Genomic DNA, 21,955 nt, shown 5'->3' with positions numbered 1-21,955 from the left:
TATTTCGATGCCAGTGCCAGAATTTGTGTTGCTTTAGTTGTGCGTGTATGTCACTCCCTGCAGCACCACAGAGGAGGGCGTTATTCTGGCACAGCTCTTGGTTGTGCCTAGCTCAAATAAAAGCCCCGGTGAAATTGCACTTGTGGGGAAAATGTTGTGGGCCAGCTAAGAGAGGCTGACCCCAGTGTAATCAAAAGCTGTGGTGCATTTGTGTCCATTAGGAAAAAGAGGTTCTTTGTTACTTTTTGCCAAAGCTTGATTTTACAGAAGGGCACATAAATAAAGGATTTTCATTCAAAATGAAAAGTTTGCTATGCATTATATGTAATCCACCTTTAACTTGTTGTAATTATTCCTTTATTTCTGTTTGTTTGTTTTTATTATAATTCAATTTCATTTGCATTTGCTGCATTTCTTGAACAAAAGATCCCGTAGACATAAAGTAGAGATGTTGACATTTCCAGCTGAGATACAGCTGAGTTTGAGCAAATGCAATAATATAAAACAGCAGAAAACCTGCCAAAAGTGTTGAGATTTCTGTTGATGAGGCGCATGAAAGACAGATGAGTTCCTGCCAAATGCGAAGCTCTAAGGAGCTTTTTAGCATATTTCAGCTCATTGTTTTCATTTTATATTTCAGTGTGGGAAGACGTAAAATTCAATTCATTAGATGGCAGGAAAACACAACTCGTGTTGTTGTTGGTGACGTACCTTCGGCCTTGGCTCGGGTGTCCCTGGCCCCGTCCAGGTGTCGCTCAATGCTGCCTTGGCTGTAACATCTGGTAAAAGGTACAGGTGAAAGGCTTTGGCTGTCAACCTCCACACGCTGCTCCAGGATCGGAGAGAAATCCACCGAGGAGTGAGAGTGGGTGGAGTAAGTGGAGGAGAACGGGTCTGCAGTTGCTTTTAGCGAAGGCGACCCCACCATGCCACCATTTCTTCTCTTACTTCTGGCGATCTCTGCGAAGGAAGTGACCCGTGGTGGGGGAGGCGGGGCTGGGGCGCCGCCCTCACTGAGACGGACGGGGCAGCTCAGCATCCGCTCCAGCGATCCGAGCCGAGGGGATGGAGACTTGTCCAGGTTCCGGTCGTAGCTGCGAGAACGGGGTCGACTTCCTGAAGGGGCCCCGCCTCCGATAACACCCCGGCCATCCACAGGAGGGGAGACGTTGACGTACACCTGGCCCTCGATCACAGCAGCAGCTTCAGACCCACCAGCCGCCTGCTGGTTCTCCTTCCTCTTCTTCTTCTCCTCGTCCTCTCCGTCGTCACCGCCATCGTCGTCGTCATCCTCGTGATCATCTCCCTGGATGATGACAAACACAAACATAGACAAAGACATGCAACCGTGGATTAGAGGTTTCGCAACAAATACCGAGCACACCAAATGTCTAGACTGCCTTTATTCCAGATTTTCTTTGACACAGTGGCACAGCCTGACGTTAATATGATTCCGCTCTACATAACGGCGAAAATAATCCTCAGACACGATGATATCAGATAACCCAGACAGCTATGATCTAAACTGAGACAGTGCCGGACTAACACCAGTGTCATGGCTATTTTAAGCTATTGTCACTGGACCAGTTAGATACTCTTTATACCTCATGCTGCTTTTGCAAGTTTCCCCTTCCCTGTTGAGTCTGATGTATCATAATGTGACCAAAGAAGTTGCACCTCAGCTCGGTATTTTTAAGTCTTTCCAATTTCCTTGCTGTGCCTGAACAGGCTTCACAATGCTTTCAGCTTAACTAAGTAATAATCAGTCGTTGGTGGAAATTAACTGAAGTACCAACTAAACTGGATTAATTATGCATAACACCCACGACAAGCTGTTTTATACAGGAAAACTGGAGAATGAAGAAAAATGTGAGCGAATATGTTTTTTGGAATTTATTTGTTCGTTCAGTTTTTTATTATTTTATTGTTGGAATCTCGCACTAGTAAGACAATGACAAGTAGTAAAGGCACGTTTAAGGGAAATATGTGTGAAGAATCAAATGGCTGGTCTGCGTTAACACTGCTGAATCTCCACTCACCCTAGATGACGCTCCGTCCTCGTCCTCTTCCTCCACTCCCTCCTCATCAGCTTGCTGCCTGAAGAGGAAGTACTCGCTGGGCTGAGTCGGGGTGGGGCTGCCTTTGCTGTGCTCATCAGAGCAGCTGTTGACCGAGGAGCCTGCGGGACTCGGCGAGGACTGGGAAGAAAGGTCACAGGTGACCAGCTTGTAATAGTTCTGAGTGGCAACCACCAGGCGGGCCTGGCTCTGCAGACAGGACGCCAGGTCTCCGGATGACCCTGAATGCGGAGGGTGGTAGGAGTTGCAGTTGGCGTCGAGGTCAAGAGCCCCGTGGTGCTCCACAGAGCAAGAGCAGGTGGAGGAGGTGGACAGGTGCGGTTCGCGGATGAGAGGGAAGGTGTTTCCAAAACAAGAGGGTTGTTGCTGCGATAGAGGAGGTTCGGTTGGCGATGTATGAAGGTCTAAATAGAACGCCCCTCCGGTTGAGTCTCGCTGGTTTCCTGGTGGTTCAGAAACAGACGAGGTGCAGGAGTGGTCAGTGGAGCTGTTGAGGTTGGCGTGCCCCGAGACCGGAGGCTTCTCCGGTACGCCGTTGTTCATCTTGTTGTAAATGGTGCTGAAGTTGACGAGCACGCCATCCGAGCTGTTGCAAGAGGAGTCGCTGCCGTAGCCTTGCTGGCACTCTGAAAAAGGTTCGGGGAAATGCTGAGGGTAGTTCTGGGACAGAGCACAGCAGGAGCAGTGTTGGGTGGAAGAGCTTGACGAGTAGGAGCCCGTTTTGCTAGTTCGCCCGCACCGCATCGGGTGGTCCTCATCCTCGTCATCGCCCCAGTCCTGCTCTCCGCAATCCATGGACATGTTGGAGCCACTGCTTCCATGGCGTCGCTGGCTGTTCAGACCTAAGATGTCCAGGTCTTCCAGGTGGCTGGAGAGGTCAGAAGTGATGCCCCTCAGGGACTCCCGGCTGCGTCTTCCCAGCGAATTGTGCAAAAGAAAAGGTTCTGAGGCAAAGCCAAGGTCGTGCAAGCGGAAGGGAGCCATCATGTCATCCATGGCAGAGTTGGTGTCGCTGTGGAGGTGAAAAGACGAATCCTCAAGGTAACCGCTGAGGTTGTCGCCATCGTCCTCCTCTTCTTCATCTTCCTCCTCTTCATTATTCAGCAGGAATGGATTATGACGCAGCGGGTTCCTGTTCCTCGGTTTAGCTCGGGGTAAAGTGTGTGCTGTAATCAGCTGGTCCTCAGAATTGCTAGAGGTAAAGGATGAGTCATCGCTCGCCGTGCTGCCTCCTTTTCCGCCACAGGCTCTCTCTCGTCCGGCGTTGTGTGAGGACCAGGAGCCGCTGGAGGTCTGGATCAGGCTGCTATACAGCAGAGCCTCTCTCTGGAGGACGTCTCTCTCAGGAAGGGAGGTGGTCCGACTCAAGCCTAAGTTCTCCGGGGGGCTGAACGGGTTGCTCCTCTTCAGTGAGCCCCCGCAACCTCCCTGTCGTCCCCCCGACACCTGACAGTGCACCAGGGGGATGTGATGCACAATCAGGGTCTCACCAGACAGTTTGGGAGGACTGTCCATTGTTAAAGAGACAGGAGGGCGGGACTGGATCGACGGTCGCTGAAGGAGACTCTGGGTGGCTGAAGAGGATGTTAAAATTGTGACGTCCTGGTGGTTGTGTGTGTTCACGCTCTGCCTGCTGGCCCCAGCTCTGCAGGGCTGCCGGGGATGTGGAAGGAGAGGTCAGGGAAGTCGACACCGTGGTCAGAGTGGTACATCTGGAAAATAAAAAGACGCAGAAAAGGGATATGTTATCGAATGACTCATCGACTTTTTACTGTATTACAATAATCTAATACTTGTCCTATGATGAGGGGGCTCAGCATATACACAAAGTACGGCTGCACACTATTACGGAGTGATTTTTGTTGGATCTTGTACCAAACAGACATCCTTCTTATATCTAGACAAATTTCATGTCCTAGAATTCATATATTACACTTGGCCATATTATGATTTCAATAATATACTGATTCATTCTACAGCCCAAACACAAAACCATCAGATCCCGAACAAACCTAAAATAGGAGTTGAAAATAATTTGAGTTTGATTACTTTGAGTGATTCTTTTTTTTTTATCTAAAAAAAAAACAAAAAAAAAAAAACAACTAACCAGACAAAAAACAAAACAAAAAAGAAAAGATTAACTACGATCTTCTTATATATTTCTGAAAGTCCAATCAAAATAATAACTACAGCAAAAGTCTACACCTGTGAACTGTACCATAATGAAACGCCTTTGGACCCAAACTTTCTGGTGAAAATCAGACGGTGTCCAAAAAGAGTCCAAGCCAAAGCTGAGGTCATCCCGATGACATCAACATGGGTTGTTTTCTCAGACTTTATAAGTCACTCATCGACTGTTCTCATGCGGTAGCGGCCGCCCATGGTGAAACATTTTGGTTGTTTTCTTTTGCTCTGTTTGGCTCTTTTTCATGAGCCAAAACCAAAATAAAATAAACTAAAACAGCTACACTAACAGCACAACTATAACCAACGAGTCTGGTCTTTTCACTGAGCCGAATGACTCAGCACCATGTGAAGTGGAAACAGTGAGATACGCACACACACACACACACACAAAACAGCTGACTCTTAACCAGGGCTGTGATCTCATTACTGTCCACATATTACACCCTGAACGACACAGACATATCAATACATGCACAGCAGCCGAGTCCCTCCCCATCATCTGTCACACCTAAAAGGAAAATAATGAGAATACAGCCGTCGTGCCTTTCCTTTGAGACCCCTTATGATGGAATACCAAGCTGATAATCAGTATATTTTTTTTGTCGCTTAGTTTAAAATGGGAACCAGTTTTCACTAATGCATGTGATTCACTGACATCTGACAGCTACACTTGGTTGAAGAGAAACAGTGGCTGCTAACAAATGTCCTCTTTAAGTGACTGAGCTGTAACGTCTATAAGTATTATTATTATTATTATTATTATAACTCTAGCAAAGTCAAAAAGAAGTTGTGAATATTCAGTATGACTTCCGGTGTCACTGCAGCGGGAATCAACTGGACTTCATTTTCCATGGCACTGTCGCAGGATATCATTTCATGTCAACAGCTTCTTCATGTGGCGCGCTGGAGAAGATAAAGCCTTTTTTCTGTCAGCCACTCACTCACCGCCTCATCTGAAATTACATGGACTCGGCTTTGTGTTGCAGAAGAAGACATCAGTTTTTTTAATGCAGATTCTTTTACAGTTTGTTTATGGAGATTTTACAGTTATCTAAAATTAATGAATGAATTATGTATTGTATGAACCAACCTAGCAGACCCAGTTTAAGAAAATCTGTCTTTGTTAAGTTAATATATCCTTTATAATACCCTTAAATTTCCAGAGCAAGGTATTATACAATTTCAACGGGATTAGGAACGGCAGGTTTAAATCAGTTCACCAGCTCATGCAGCTCATGGACCTTGACTGACTAAGATTTGGCATAATCCCGCTATCATACCTGCTTAGCACATCATAATCGCAGATACAGTTGGCCGGCTCATAGCAAATTTCAAATTACATCTTTGGTAGGAGAGGTGAGGGAAGATAAAAATCAAAGAAAGAGGAGGATCTAATTCAGAGATTGTTAATAAAATGCAAATGCAGATGCAGAGGACACCTTTACAAGCAAATGCACTGAGCAGATTAAGAATATAAATTCTTAGTAATTAAATGAAGAGAAGGAAAAGAGCAGCAGAGGCTGTTAGCGTCGGGAAGAGAGTGGCAGGGTAATAACTGAGATGCCGCTCTTGACAAATGACCTTTTAAAATGGGGACCAGAGTGGTATTTGCTGTCAGTGAGGCTTCAGCTTCACCCCCATTCAAGTGGAGCTCAACCTTTTTATCTCATTGATGTTTTTTTCAGCAGTTCAGCAGTTTTTTAGCTACATTAATTTAACGAAAAACTTTGACTCATAGTCAAGTTATTAAACATTACATTATTATATAGTATTGATGTTTATGGCCACAAAAAGATTGATACTTTACTACTACTGCTGCTTTAGCAACCTGAAGTCATAGTTTGTTACATAACACCAAATCGGCCACATATGAAAAGAGCTGACTGCAATTAACAACCACAAAGTCAGTAGTTTCTAATACTCTCTGAGTAAACTCACAGTTTTTATATCATAAAGACAAATACAGCAGCAGATAATTAAAACAAAAAGAAATAAATAAAATGAAGGTAAAAGTTTTAGTTCAGGTGAATTAAACGATTCTTGTGAATGGAAAGTAAAATTAATGAGATTAACTGAGTGCTTCTGATGAAGAGTGCAGGCAACGGACACTAAAATGGGTTTAAGGGATTAACTGCAGGGTCAGTCAGGCTGTGTACTGTGAGTTCAGACAGGACGTCAGCACGGCCTGGCAACAACTGGCTGAGGGTTTTTCTGTATCACCTCCTTTGACTTTCTCTGTTTCTTTACTGGCCTTGTGTATATTCTTGTGGAGGTAATGCGGTTTTTGACACACCTGTGTCAAAAATGGCACCATGAAAAGTGCAGACATGTAAGCATGACCAAATAACCACGAGGGGGAGAAACCCACAAGGTCATAATCTGCTTTGGTTTGGAAAGATGATCTCTCGCTCTGTAAAGACTTTCCAGATCAGCAACTACATCCATTACAAATAACGGAAATAATTCTGCACAACTTAAACGCAGTGAAGCAAAAAAGATCATTTTTTTCATGATACATGTCCATAATGTCTTATTTCACTGATATTTTGAGGCCAGTTAGTGTATTAAACAGCAACACATTCCTCACAGCCAGATAATGGCAGACCCCAGAAATGTGTTGCGGTCTGTCAGTGGTACATGGAGGTTTTCACTGTGGTATTTTGAATGCATTTGGAACAGCTGGAGTCAGTGTCCCCAAGAGCAGTGACACACTGGACAAATATCTACGGGCTGCCAGACTATTCATGTATTCAAGCACATACGGAGACACAGAGACAGAGAAACTTATGAATGGGGCCATTGAATGGACTCCCCATTATGTTCACTGCTTTAACCACCACTGGGCACAGCTCAATAATGGTGCATTCATAGAAAACACGCACACACTCTGCCTTTTCAAAAACTAGGAGGGGAAAAGAAATAAAATAAATATGTGAACACAACACGAGACAAAAACGCAGTTTGGATCTCAATATATCCACCTAAATCACTCCTGCCTCACTGAATTCCTCTGCATTTATTTCAAAATCAAATGAGGGTGCTCACAATTAAAAAAAATGCCAGAGCATACCAGTCCAAAGAACACAATGTAGGTCATGCTGCTAACAGACAGATATTTTTCTTTTTTTAAAGAAAACACTCGCTTCTGGTCCCTTTAAAGCCAACAACAACAACACACCAGCGAGCTCTGTGTTATTACCAGATTACAGCAGATCAGATCAGATAACGGGTTAACGAAACAAAGAGGCAGAATCTCGGCCAATCAGATTTCATTTCACACCCAGCCTCAGAAACCCTAGCTGCAGAAGGCTGAGAACAAAAACAGAAAAGAAAACGCAGAGGGAAAGAATAAAAATTGAAGTGATTGTGGAAACCCGGAACTGACAAAGAGAAGAGGAAGACAGCATATTTATATCAGTCTGTAAATGAGCCTGAACAATTGTCTTTGTCCGTCTCTGAACTAATGAGACTTAATACTTAATTAGGACCTTACATACATACATCCCATGGCTTTGATGCATTCTGGATTTGGAGTTAAATTTTATTTCTGGATGTAATTCCCTTTAAATGTTTGTTAAGTACTTCAGTAAGTAAATAAGTACTTTATTTATATATTATAGTGCAAGGGAACAGGTCCTTCACAGTAAATACATAAAAAAAAAGCATGCCATCGTAAAATGTAATATTCTGGATTCTAAGTAGCTGCAATGGAAATTTGTGATCACTTTTAAAAAGGTCAAAGAGTAAATCTGGAAAAAAAAAGAAAAAGAAAGCTCCAAAGCCAAAGCCTCAAAAACACAGTCCTGCCCAGCCCTGACCAAAAGATTGTGAAGACTGACTACTGCATGAGGTTGTGGTAGATTTATAAAAATGAACAATGTAGAGGTCTGTGGGTGACCGTCAGGACGTGGACTCTGAATTTGATTGTGGGACCAGTGAAGTTCACCAAGAATGTGAGACATTTGCAAAGAGAGGCGAAAATGGATGGTCGCCATAATTATAAGAAATAACCACATGGATTCACATTAAATCCTCCATGTCCACCTGAGACTCCAAGACACTTAAATCATTTCTACGCTGGAAAAAAAACAGACAGTTATCATTTTTGGTTTAAAGTGGAAGATGTCTACAACAGAAATATGAAGAGAAGAGCAGTGAACAGACAGCTTCTCTTCAGCCAACTGTCTCCTGCTCAGCTTCATTTACACAACAGACTCGCAAAGAAAAAAAGAAAAAGTACGGAGAAACAATAGAAATGTGACTAAAGATTTTCATCCACACCAATACTCTAACATCTCCATTCATCGAGAGCTCATTAGGTGAGATTTTTCTCCACTAGCAAATCCTTAATGAGCTCTTTCCAAACACCCACATCACTTCAACACAGGGTGGGAATCCGACCTGTTTATGAATAACTCAGGAAAAGGAAAGCTAAGTGGTAACAAAGGATGTCCTCACTCCGACAGCATCAAGGCTGCACTTCCAGGAATTAGTCTGAGCCGGGGGGGGGGGGGGGGGGGGGCACACCCTCGCCAGACAGAAACAGAAACCGCCAGAGGAGATGGCAATTACAATGATGGATGTAGTCCGCACTCGCAGCGAGTCTCGTGTTTATTGAGTGCAGTATTGTGACTGTTTGTTCTTATGTAGAAGATGGAATTCCAAACTTCGGGGCAAAGAGTCACATTTATGTTCACGTTTATGTGGAGACGCAGAAAATGTAGACACAACCTTGAGGTTTCTGGCAGAACTTGATCCTGCTCTAAAATGCACAGAAAAGATAAACTTTATTAGGCTGCCACGTTTCGACTGGTGGTCAGGGTCATCATTGTAGCAGAAAACTTAAATCTGGTTTGATCAGATTGATATTTTTTTTAAATCAATATCATATATTATAAATTATAAATAATAACCATAAGGTAAATAAATTAAATAAAACACACTGGGTGTGTTTGGTACGCTGGGTTAAAACTAAGCTGAAAGGTGACTGAGTTTATGTTTTCTTGTTTAACTACAGTTATAGTTACAATCTCCTTCACGCTGTTAAAGCACATTTTGTAAAAATCCATAAAATCCGCTGTGCTTTTACTTAGATGTCCAGGTGTTTGCTGAGCTACAAAACAACAAGAACGAATGTTTGGGGATTTAGCAGCTACCGCTGATGCCGTTAAAGCATTGGTGTGGTAGGCTCATGCCATCATATGTTTAACCACTGAAAACACAAGCTGGCTGAACAATATCTGCTAAACATCGCAGATGTTTGTGGGTTTTGGTTCCCCATCCTGCTTCCAGTGATGATGATGGATGATGGTTGATGATATCAGCTACAGAAAAAAAAAAAAAAAAAAAAAAAAAAAGATAGCACTGTCACTGCAAACTCATTTTTTCATTCATCCTTCACTCTTTTCCGTCTCAGTTTCTCCTTCGTCTCTTAAACGAAAGGCAAAGCTGTCTGGTTGTGGAGTTATAAGCTCAATGCTCTGTGTGTGTGTGTGTGTGTGTGTGAGGTGAAATGAATGAAAGAGCTTTTGTTTGTTGCACACATTCACCATCTCTCCCAAAAAGACTGAAGGAGCTAAACAGAAGGGGAGTTGAAACCGAAGCTTGTTCTTCTAGTTCAGATGTCTCCCATCAGTCTGCGGCTCCATAAATAACAAAGTGATGGTCAGTTATTCTTTGTCCGTCTGGAAAGCTACAACATGTCAAACATTTAGATAAGATAACCAAGAAAGAAACAAAGGGAACAACTGGGGAAATGATCCATGTCATGGTCCACAGAGACCTGCATTCAGGGCGGAAATTTCCCACCGCTGCCTGCCAAGTTCTGGCTCATCTACCAAAGAACACTTTCTGTCTTTTCCTTTTTTTTTTTTTTTACAGCAAGTTAGAAAGACACAATGTTCAGCTTTAATTTCAGTAAAAAAAACTAAAACAAACAACAACAACAAAAAACTACAGCAACTGTTACAATTCTTAGTATTAGCAGTGCCAACTAAAAACTACCCGAACTACTAGAAAAGAGTTGGTATAACGGCTGAAGGTGTAACCTTCATCACAGAGTGGAAAACAAAGGTGAGTAGACTTTGAAGTTAATCTCAATAATAACAACTTGATAAAACATCCCATTAATCTCAAATTACAGCTGAGGTATCCTGTCATTAGGGGAAGTGTTTGCTGTTGCCTCAGATCTGATAGTCAACAAAGTCAGCAGGATAAAATGCCTTGGGCTCAAAAACATCTGAACCAAATATCACAGCCATCCCCGCCAACAGTTTGAGATATTTTTATTCCTCGGGCCGAACCACAGAGCGACTGATGCGTCCTCATCTACAGCTGTGGTGCCAGGCGATTCATATGGATTCATGTGCAAGCCATAAAAATCTAACTGGTCTTTAATCTGCCGTTTAATCTCAGTGGCTCAGAAGTTTAAAGACCTTCACTTGTTTTTCCTATTTGTTGAAAGAAAATAAAAATCACCAGCCACCTCATCAACTGCGACCAAAATGTATAAAAATATATATACATAGATATCTCATCGTCCCATCTTCTTTGTCTTTCTTATTAGGTAAGTTTTCCTTTCATCATTTGTGTTCAAAGTGACCCAGGATGCATCTGTGGTGTTTTATTATGTGATAATGTTTAATCCTATATCGGATGTGGAGGGGGGGGGGACACACACAGATGGTGTGAACTGATGTCCATAAACTCGTTGATGCAGTGAAACATGAAGCATCATTGATCCTCAGAGGAAAATGCTCTCTTCCCTTTACCTCCTCCTCAGGTCAGACGACCAAAGCCAGCCCGACATCGTCCCTGAAGCTGATGCTGTAGAAAATGTTGATTTAAATGGCCTATATCTGGCATTTAAACATCAATAAATCACCAACCAATGACCTCAAGTCATTAGTGAAATGACACTATTGACCGCCGGCCTCAACTGGGCTGTACGATGTGTTTGACAGAGTGAGGTTGCAGGTTTGACCTGGAGGGAAAAGTCCAGATTGTTTTATGGCTCAGAACAAAGAACAAGAATCGATATTTCCTTCAATCAAGCAGAGGAGAAGGTAGACCTCTGAAACATGACAAGTTTCAAAATCCAACACAACCTGAAGTGAAAATAAATTTCTCATTTCAGAGTAACAAATTCATTGTTTAATAAAAAAATAAATAGATAAATCACACCAAAAAATGTCATACTATCAGATGAGGTTAGTTTCATCTTTGAGTCAGACACTATTTATGCTTGACGCCACAACAAAGCGCACAACAAATCGACACACAAGCCAATCTCCTGAACTCCTGGTGTTTTCTCGTTGAGCTTCAGATTAACACATGACCTTGAACTCAATTTCCCTGAAGGCTGCTCGTCTGCTTCGCTCCCTCGACTTGAGGAGCTTACAGACTCATTACATAACATTGTCTCGTCCTGCTGACAGGTATTAGTGTGAACTAACAGTCCTGCTCAAAGGGGAATGTGGCAGAAAGGAGTTGTCTGTTCAGCATGAAAAGGAAGGATTTTACAGCAGATTACCTTCATTTTCAAAAGAAATAATGCGTGCATGATGCTACAGTAACCGCAGCAACAGATCTAAATGGTAAAGACACAATTTATTTAAATTCTTTTGTAAATCCAGCTGCATTTCAGGAAATTTAGCTCGAAGGCACCTGTTTCAAGTCGCACGTTCTCTGTTCCTCAAATTAACCACCAAAAAATATTTATACTGCTGTTGCTAGGTAACAAAATCTAAGGGTCAAATAAAACCAGTCAAGAAGGTCAATAAGAAAATCGTGGGTTCAGTTCTGCTTGCCCTCCCCATGCCAGCGTGGGTTTCCTCCCAACGTCCAAAGACGACATTTTTAGCTTAATTGGTGACTCTAAATTACAGTTTTTCACATTGACATTTTGACTTTTGATAGCAGCTAAATTAATAATGGTCCAGCGCTAGTGAACACCATACAATATCAGGCCCATGAAACTAAAACAGATAAGTGCAATTCATTTATATAAACATTTCCACCCGGAGATTACCTCAGATGATCCGGTGTTGATTCACAAAATCTGGAGATTGCATCTCTGAATGTGACAGACTTAAGAAAAGGAGCGGGCACAGTCAGCTGAGCTAGGTGTGTTTGTAGAAGAGATGTCGTCTCTGGCTGGAAGATATTGAAGCGTGATAGTGGGATGAGCAGCGTTTGGCCTTCTGCTTCATTCAGTCCGTCCCCGCTGAGGAGCTAACTCAAACGAGCAGCTGTCTGCAAATGTGCGGCTGACGTCTTGTCAACAAAAACAGTGCAGATGGATTCATGATCAGACTGCTTCTGTCCTGTTTGTGCTCAAAATGATCATTTCCAAGGAGATCTGTACTTGGTTCAGACATCTGACAGCTCACAGTCTGTGTGGTTTGATTGGACCGATTAAAATATGCGTAATGGACACAACTACAACAAAAGATGAGTGATGTGCTGCTGTTGACAACAACAACAACAAAAATCTGACAAAAAAATATGACCTAAATAAAGCATCCGCGAATAAATTAGGTTCAACGTAATGCTGCTGCACGCCTGGACTTGCTTTAATAAAAATACACACGCTATAATGAAGACCCAAATACAAAACATCATGAGACTAATGTCTCATTTCTGAGGCAGCAGATTTCTTCTCGCTCTCTCATGCTGTGCTGACTCTGCCTTTCTCGCCGCTCCTCTCCTCTTCTGGTCCAGATCCAAATGTCTCTCACTGGCTTCTCTGCCTTCTTTTGATCACCCATGTACGCCCCTCTTTTCTCCCATCCCCCTCAGCTTCACTAAATCCCTGCTCTCCCTGCCTCTCTTCCATCCACTGTGAGCACTGCAGTGTAATACGTCTTTCCCTCACCCACTCCCGCCGCTCTCATCACCTCCCATGCTGCACTCGGGAGCTGAATAACATGCTTAAAAAGGAAAAGTGAGCTTTAATTGGAAATTTTGAATGCAATATTAACTAAATTTTAAATATAAAGACGGTGAGATTTTTCCTGGAATCTGGAATGTTGTCGCACATTTCATTTCCAAATTGTGATTTCCATAATATTCTTTTTAATTGTTCTCAAATGAATGTACGTCTCCCATACCTGATACAGATGTTTCTGATTTTCTCTCGATCTCACATTGCTCTTAGCGTAGGCGGCAACAGCAGACTTCACATCCCAGAATTTTTCTAACTCCATTGCTGTATTTGTTCCATCTCATTCCTGCATTTAAATCAGCAATAATGTGTACTTCTTAGCGTTTCACAGCAATCCCTGGTTAGATCCATATAAGTGCTTTCAGGTGCCATCATCACCACCATAAAGCACAATGAGTCATTTTCTGTCTACATTACAGTGTCGTAGTTTTTCCTGTAAAGAGCCAAACGGTGTCTCAACATTGGCGCATTGTCCTCTTACACTGGGCATTAGCTTATGTTAACTATGAACCTTTGCAGCATCATGTTTAAGACGGTTGGACAATTAATCTGGGCCAAGTGCAATATCCAAATTGCAGGAGCTGCAAATTAAATCAGAGAAATCACATTTTCCAGATGCAATATGTTCATCATAATTCCTGCAATGAAGTAAAAAAAATGGGCAATAAAACGCTGTTAACGTGTGATATGTATATCCACTAATTAAAAATTAATTAGGATGGACAATGTTCAGGGAAAGAAAATGTACTCCATTGCCATCTTTTACAAGAGCCACAAACTATTTATATAAGTGAAAGCTAACTTGTTCTGTTATTTGGCAGCATGACTTGTCACAGCGGGAAAACCGCAGTTGTAACTAGTAACACCAGTAATGGCGCCGTTTCATTTAGCTGTGCCAGTGAGCCAAACAATACCACGGCCCTGGAATAAATGTGATGTTCCTAGCTCTATGACAAACATCAGTTCTTATGACTGAATAATCATCTGGCCCTTTTTCAAATTGAAACATAATTAAATTAAACTACAAAAAAAATAATTGACCCTTTAATCGAAATGAGACCAATGTCTAAAATTTGAAGCGAATTCTCACATTTAAGAAGCTGAAACCAGAGAATAATTTGGCTTTTTCACAGTTATATGAATTAAAAAATGTTATCAACTAATTGTTTAATCAGGTCTGAATAGTCACTGACGGAGGAAAGGCCCATCTGTTGGTGAATCCTGCACATACTCCACTACGGCGGGGTATTTTTCTCTCGATTGAGCTGAATGTTTCTGCCAATGACTCTGGAACTGCAAAGGCAGCAGAGAGTCACACTGTGGAGCCAAATAATGAGGAGCCAGTGATGCATGAAGTTCAAGTCTGGGCTTGAATGTTTTATGATTTTACAGCGTTGAACTATAATCTAAACAAAAACAAATAAAAAAATAATGATGAAATGTGTTTAAGTGCTTTTGATGTAGTTGCTGAAGAAACTTATTGCCTCTCTTATCCTCCATATTTCTACCCGGATTGGACGGAAGAGCTACCGGTCACTGTGTAAAATACCAGACAGCAGAGAACACGTCCATGTACATTGATGGAGTCCCAGCAGCCCTCAGTGAGCTTTCACCAGCTGACAAATGAGCACAAAATATCAAGCATGCTGGGCAACATTCAACCCCACACACACACACACACACACACACACACACACACACAAACGAACACACTCCTCCCCCAAACAGTCGTCTTGGTGCCTTTAAATCAGTGAAGCATTAAAAGCTGAGAGCCACGAAAGGAACAGAACTATCACAATGAGCTAGAGGGTAAAACTTGTGTGTGATGATGTGTGCAACTCAAATGTTTGAAAACGGGCAGATGCACATTCAACAATTCAATCGCTACGTTTCTTTCAGGAACAAAAATTAGGGTCACCGCCAAACACACAGCATCAGTGGAGTAATATAATTTATGATGTATTACTGTGCAACGTTTGAGTGTTTTTGTGTCCAATATACAACACTATTGTGTAATCTTTATTTCTTTCAATCTCAACTACAGCAAAGCAGAAGACTGCAGCAATATATATGTAAATACGTGCACAAAGAAATACCTCAAATTTCATTCAATAATTGGTAAAATATAATTTGTTATTTTTGCCCAATAGCAATACTCTAGAAAATAAAAGACCTTCAGATAATCAGCCATCACTGACTAGAAACATAAGATGATCCTGATCAGTTCCTTGGTGGACTCCTACAGCCTAAAACAGAAACCTTGTGAGTTCATAAATGCTATGATATGGCTGCATCAGGATCACAAGGTGGTTCAGATAAAGGCCAGCAGAAGACACTATCATAAGACTCATTTCAAGAGTGTCTTCTGGGTAAGTTAACAGAAGGATCTTCAACACTGTGGTTTTAAGAATTTAACCCCCTTGACTCGCCTGCATTTTAAAATAGAGCTGATTTTATACAACAATAAGTCTATATGTGATCAACAAAAAAATTACTGCTTTCTTTGTGACTTTCTGAGGAAACACATTAACAGCTGGAAATTTAAATTTCTATCTAGTTCCCTCAAGAATGGGGTGTTTCAGTTTAAACGTGGCAGCTATTGTGAATTGCATGCCTTGCTCAGTTACAACTAAAGGCTCTTTAAAAAAAAAAAAAAAAAAAAGAGTTTGGGTAAAAAATTTTGGGTAACAGATCGAACTTTGAAAAACTGAAATCAGCTGATATGTCCACAGATATCATGAATGCCAGATATGTATCCCCCCCCCCAAAAAAAAAAAAAATGCAATCTGATACACATTTCAAGAAAATACTTTTATACTTTTTAAATATGGTTTGGACCAAAAAAGGATTTGGGGATGTTGGCAAGCCTCGAAAAGTTCCGAAAATTATCATGTCGACGTGTATCTTTCAGTGCTGGGCAACTTTTGGCACACCTGCAGATAACAACGATTTGTTGAAATGATCTATTCTGGGAAAAATCATAACACACAATGGGGCCTGCACGTTATCCACATATACTTTAACAAATCTAAGATACTCACACGACACATTAAATCACAACACACACAGAAAGAAACTATGCTCATCCGGCCTCTGCAGGGGCCTCAGTTACATAACACAAAGACACATTCCAAGATCGGGAGGAGCAGCTGAACACTGAGAGTCGGCACGTCGCCTGACACACTGAATCAGCTGTGACTGTAAAAAGCATGCATGGTCACAACGATGAAGCTTTAAATTTGTAATGGCATTACATTTAGCTTCGTAGTCAGCACATCCCTTCGCATCGACTGGTGACGCACACTGATTCCCCACTGGAGACAATACCAGAGTGAAAACACGATGGTGCTACAAACTGTGCTAAGATGCTGCTGCTATGAACACAACTGCTTTCCTTGAGAGATAGAGATGAAGTAATGGTTTGATAAAGGTGGGATATGAACTCATGATTGTTTACTACGGTTTGGTGTTGATTTGAGTTGATTTAACAATTGAGTGTTGGCCGTAAGAAAATATTTCTGACAACACAACACAATATCAGGCTTTTAATCTTTGTTCATAATCTTTCAGCAGAATCATAACTCAACAACGAACCTGAAACATTACAGCAGGATCATCCGACACAGTGAAAAAAAAAAAAAAAACTACTGCAGTTGCAGGTGGAGCAACTACCCACTACTTTTACTTTGCACTGTAACTACAACTACTGCCAAAACCGTGAACATTAAATACTCCAAAATCAATGCTCAGTGCTATTTTTCCTAAAGAACGCACCTCATCTGCATCCAAGAGACTCTGTGGAGAACAAGGTGACCAAACCTGACTCTGACACCTCTGCTGTCTGCTTGCCTCAAGAAATCACCCAAAATGTGCCTCTGAAGCAATAGCTGGAATAAATGGTGCAGTCTAACAATAATGCTAAAAGATAGAGTAGAAATTAAAAGAAAACTTCAAGTCACAATAAAAACACCCCTAATCACAGAAGCATTCCCTACAGCAGTATTAGACCTATCCCTGACCCAACGGGAGGCATTTAAGCTAAAGATTTACCTTAATATCAATTTAAAAGGCCAAACTTAAAGGCTGATATTGCAGACTGGCTCAAGGTTATCTCTGCTAAAGCAGAATAAATCAGTAAACTGCGGAGTAGCATAACTGGCCAGTTTACACCAGGACGTACAGATATACCGTCTTCAAAGTAAAAGCCCAATAGTGTGCACTCCCTCCCTCTGCAGTGGGGTTGGGGTCAGGGTTGGGGTCAGGGTTATATTCAGGGTTACACTCAGGGTCATATTTTTTGTGGTTTGAGGAGGAGAAAAACGTATATATTAAAACAACTAAAAGGTTGTAAGAGAAAATACAAAACACGTTTCTGGCGTGTTCAATCTTTTCTCTGCTTACATTAATCTTTTTCCATTTGAATTCAAGTTGGCATATCAGTTAACTGACAATGACGATTATCATAAATAAGCTGATTATTGGTTTTATTTAACCTGTTTACTGTCTGCTCCTTTTATATTTGCACTTCTCACCTGATTATAGTTCAATCACTTTACAACCTTTCACACAACAGTTTATTAATCTTTAAATTAAACATCACCTGGTTATACTAAAGTCACCAGTCAAGCGTTTATGAATGATTTTCTGTTTGTCTTTAAATAATATTCATCACTTGATTATACTTAAAGCACCGGTGGAGCTTTTATTTTGTAAGGTCCAAGCGGAAGTCCGCCATGTTTGTTTTCCTCCACCTTCACGGTGATCGCCGTTATCTCCGGTAATGAAGGGGATCGATAAAGGGGCCGATGCTCCGGCTGAACTGAACCGGATCGGTTTTAAAATGAGACCGTAAAGTGTCCGTTTGATCCGGTCCAGGTGTGGCGGTGAACCGGGAGTCCGGGCCCCGTTAGGCGGCAGACGAACGACGACACGCCGTTGATGTGTCGGACCGTTACCGTCCTTTGTGCCACAGCGAGGACAGAATAAATACACTCAATTAAAATGACAAACTCATCTGGTTGGCATCACATATCCGGTAAACACCCCTCCTATCCACCCTCCACCACCGGGTTTCCGAAAAACATCCATCAGCTGGAAGACGAATCCCGGAGGAAAGCCGCCGAGGCTGCTCCTCGTTCATGACCGAGCGAGGCATCGTTTTTTTCCGCCAGAGATCCTTCCAGCATCTCCATCAGTTATAATAATAATAATAATAATAATAATAATAAACAAAGCACCGTACTCACCTTGTCGCCGGCGGTCGGCAGCGGGCCCGGTGTCCGTCAGAAGCATGTGTGTCTCCGGATAACAGGGCCGGTCAGGCTGCTGCTCCTCCGCCGTGTGCGGACGGTGATGTGTCGGTGAGACGCTGCGGCGCAGGATGGGCTGGGCCGGAGCGGTACGTCAGCCGGAGGTCACCGCCCGGTCCCAGACCGGATTATCTAACCCTGAGAGGGGCTGAGCCGGCCTCCAATAACAACAATAATGATATCAATACATGCATATACAGGGAGAATGGCCTGAACGATGCGTGCAAATGTGCAACTTCAACCGAGAATGGATGTCAGGCACAACAGTAATAATAATAATAATAATAATGTATGTATGCAATATTTGTGAAAATGTGCAACTTCAACTGAGAGTGCAGAAAATATATGGCTGTCAATGATTAGGCAAAATATGAACAAGAACAACAATAATAATGTTTGCAGAAGATAGCCTGAAATACGCATGGAAATGTGCAAGAGATTGCAGGAAATATATGCCATTTGTGCAGCATATAAATTAAGATGTAAAAAATCTGTGCTTTCTGTGACCTTTTACCCTCAAGTACAAAAGTTTAGGAAGAGTCAAAATGACCCATTGATGCTCAGCTGCATTGTTTAAGGAACAGCTGGGCCAAAACACTGACAGGCTGTGAACAAATCTGACTCCAGATCAGGGAACAAGGCCGGGAAAATGGCTTACATTAGGAAGAGACCTCTGCCTTCTGCTTTCCTCGTGATTTTACCCATAAAGTGTGCCACAGTGATGTCTTTATGCCTTCAGTCAACATAAAACAAATAACTGTTACAATAAGTTAGCATTATTGTTATAATAAAAGTAAAAAAACAACAACAAATTCACCATAAAAACAACCCTAATTACAAACATTGACAAAGTTACTCCCTACACAAATTTGCTATTTTCACTAAGAAATCCATTTAATCTAATTTAAAGCCAAAAGTTAGACAACTGCCGAATATATTCATCTACATGTGCCAGTGTCAAGTCTTTACGTCTTATGTCTACTGCAATTCAAAATCAACAACATCCAATCTTGATTCGACTCCATTTGTCTCATGAAAGCTGCAAAAGTTGTCACAGCTCGTCCCTCCCCAGCTCCCTGTCAGCAGTTTCCCAGAGCACAATGTCTCACTTAATGAAACCTTTATGTTCCCTTTGGGGAAACTCATTGCTGCATCTGCAAAAAGACACAACTAACAGTATAACAGGTTAGCAGAGATGATTAAAAAATATTTCTTACAATGATAGAGCGAATCATAAAACCATCAAATAAGGATAAAAAAAAAACAAAAAAACATTTCTGTTCACAGATCAGGTTTAACACAGACACTCATACAAAACCGTTTATTTCACATAGCTACACAAATCCATACTAGATAAAACCATTGTATGCAATTTACCTTTATATTATATTTCTCTTTTTCTCCATACAATCAAAAAGTATGAGTGTCTGATCTTATTAATGATGGCAGAAAATAGCGTGGACTTTTGTATTTTTTGTGACATGGATTAAGACAAAGAATACCACTAAATTATTCCATTATTTCCCCCGACTGAAGCTCATACAATACAATCTGTAACAGCCCACAATACTCTGACAGCAGGCGGATCCATTAAACCCGGTTTTGGGGCGTCTTTTCTGTCTTTGAACACCACGTTGCTCCTTATTAGTGCACCGACTGCTGTTGTGTTGCTTTGTTTTTTTCCACAAAGAGCAAGTGAGGCAGAATTACCTCCTCCAGAGACGTTCTCATCCCAATTAACCTGAACTGATCTCCAGAGAGCTGCATTGACTTTTCAGGTATAAGAGCACGCATACGATCAAAACGTATGTTAAATATTCGTCTAAATGTTCATCAGCAGTAAAGGCAGTGGAGAGTGTGCTGGGTCAGGCATAAATTAGCAGGATTTAGATAATGAAATAATCATTTTGTTGCTTATATTGTTTGAGCTCCATCTATTGGTTGATTAATATCAGTGCATGTACGACATAGGGTGAGGTTATGAACTCACCCACAAAGCCTCAAAGATGCATTAGAAATGAGTTTAGGCTGAAAGAAAAGCATTTCACATCTTCATGTCTCATGGTCTTTTTTTCATGATAAAACCAAAACCAGATGATGGGTGTATATAACTGTATAGTCTGGTTTATTGTCTTTTGAGATTAATGCTGGCACACTTTTACATTTGCACCTATTTGTATGCTTCTTGCATGAACGCATGGGAACATTATTTTCAAAAAAGGCTGCACTTTTATGGCTACAACTCAAATTTCAAATATCAAACTAGAAACTGATATTTTATCTGTAATTGACTTCTTAGCAGCACAAAAAGAAATCGTGTCTGAAGAACATGTGCGTCCTTGTTGTTTGTGCCTTCCACGCATTATTGATATGTGATACAGACGTGTGGCCCACTGCTCTTTGTCTCTGGATGATATAAAACGCTTGGCATTGCACTAAGCTGAACTTTTACTTTTGAAAAGTAATTTTCTTCAAGAACAAATGAGCCCGGTGAAACATGCCCCAAACTTAAGCAGAGGTGGGCTTGTGAAATGTACTTTGAGCAGAGGAACACACTTTATTTACTTTGTACACATCTGTATTTGGAGAAAACAAACACTGCGGTGCCACATTTATTTTAATAATTTCAAAAGTAATCGGCCATTTGTCATAATCAGATATATATTAACGCTGGAACCAAAAGGCCGCACCACACAGTCGTGCTTTCGTTAAATCAGTTTAACATTAAAAAGTGGCCAATAATGCAATGACTACATTGAGCCACTTGAGGTCAGTGGAAAACAGCTGTGAAGACAAAACTGAAGTCACAGCTTGAAGGATTTTTTTTTTTTTAAATCCATCATGCACAGAGCAACTTTAGTTTTCCTCCAGGGATATCACATCTGATGAACAGAAGTCCAGTGTTCATTGTTTGTCTACTTTGTCTCTTAACTGAACCAACTCCGAAGAAAAACATCTTTGATTGTAAATACTGCATTATGTTCACCAGCATTTCACCGTCACATTTTTAAAAACGTGTGATAACCTTTCACTGGCACCAGACAGTTCAGTGAAATGGAGGAGGGGGAGTAATGAAAGGGAAGTCCAAATTTTCTAAATGAAGGATTCGTTCAGCACCTGAGTATCACGATTGCACCTGTTTCCAATCAGCTGTTTGGCAAGTGAGCGCTGTGACTGGCTGTCGAAACAAGTTAAAACAACTACATTGCACACTTCCTGAGACTGACCCTTTTTGAGAGAAGACAGGCCTTTCTGGGTTTTTTTGGGGGGTCAACTAGAGGCATTTCAGTTTGAATTTACTTTTTTCTTTCTGGCTGAAGCTATGGGACTTATAAGGTAACATTTCTGTGATTCATTCAGTGCTCTATAGTCCAAGTGGTACTTTGGTTTCAGCAACTTCTTTTTTCCCCCCCCCAATAGTTTGGTTGTCCTATGGA

At 41.5% G+C, this 21,955-nt stretch overlaps 1 protein-coding gene across 2 annotated transcripts in view; it reads right to left on the bottom strand.

Moving 5' to 3' along the window:
- rusc2 (RUN and SH3 domain containing 2) overlaps positions 1-18,564 on the bottom strand; it is a 30,428-nt gene extending 11,864 nt beyond the window's left edge. For both annotated transcript variants that reach the window (XM_029510117.1, XM_029510118.1), the window contains exons 1-3: positions 18,456-18,564; positions 2,040-3,790; positions 712-1,306 (exon numbers count right to left, since the gene is read on the bottom strand). In XM_029510117.1, the coding sequence (XP_029365977.1) occupies positions 712-1,306; positions 2,040-3,593 (2,149 nt within the window). In that variant the 5' untranslated portion in view covers positions 3,594-3,790; positions 18,456-18,564. The remainder of the gene's footprint in view (positions 1-711; positions 1,307-2,039; positions 3,791-18,455) is intronic.
- Positions 18,565-21,955: the final 3,391 nt, after the last annotated feature.

Source organism: Echeneis naucrates, chromosome 9 (assembly GCF_900963305.1).
Source record: "Echeneis naucrates chromosome 9, fEcheNa1.1, whole genome shotgun sequence".
In the NCBI taxonomy this organism is placed as follows: Eukaryota; Metazoa; Chordata; class Actinopteri; order Carangiformes; family Echeneidae; genus Echeneis; species Echeneis naucrates.
Note: the sequence above shows the minus strand (reverse complement) of the source record. Positions and strands in the feature narration are given on the sequence as shown.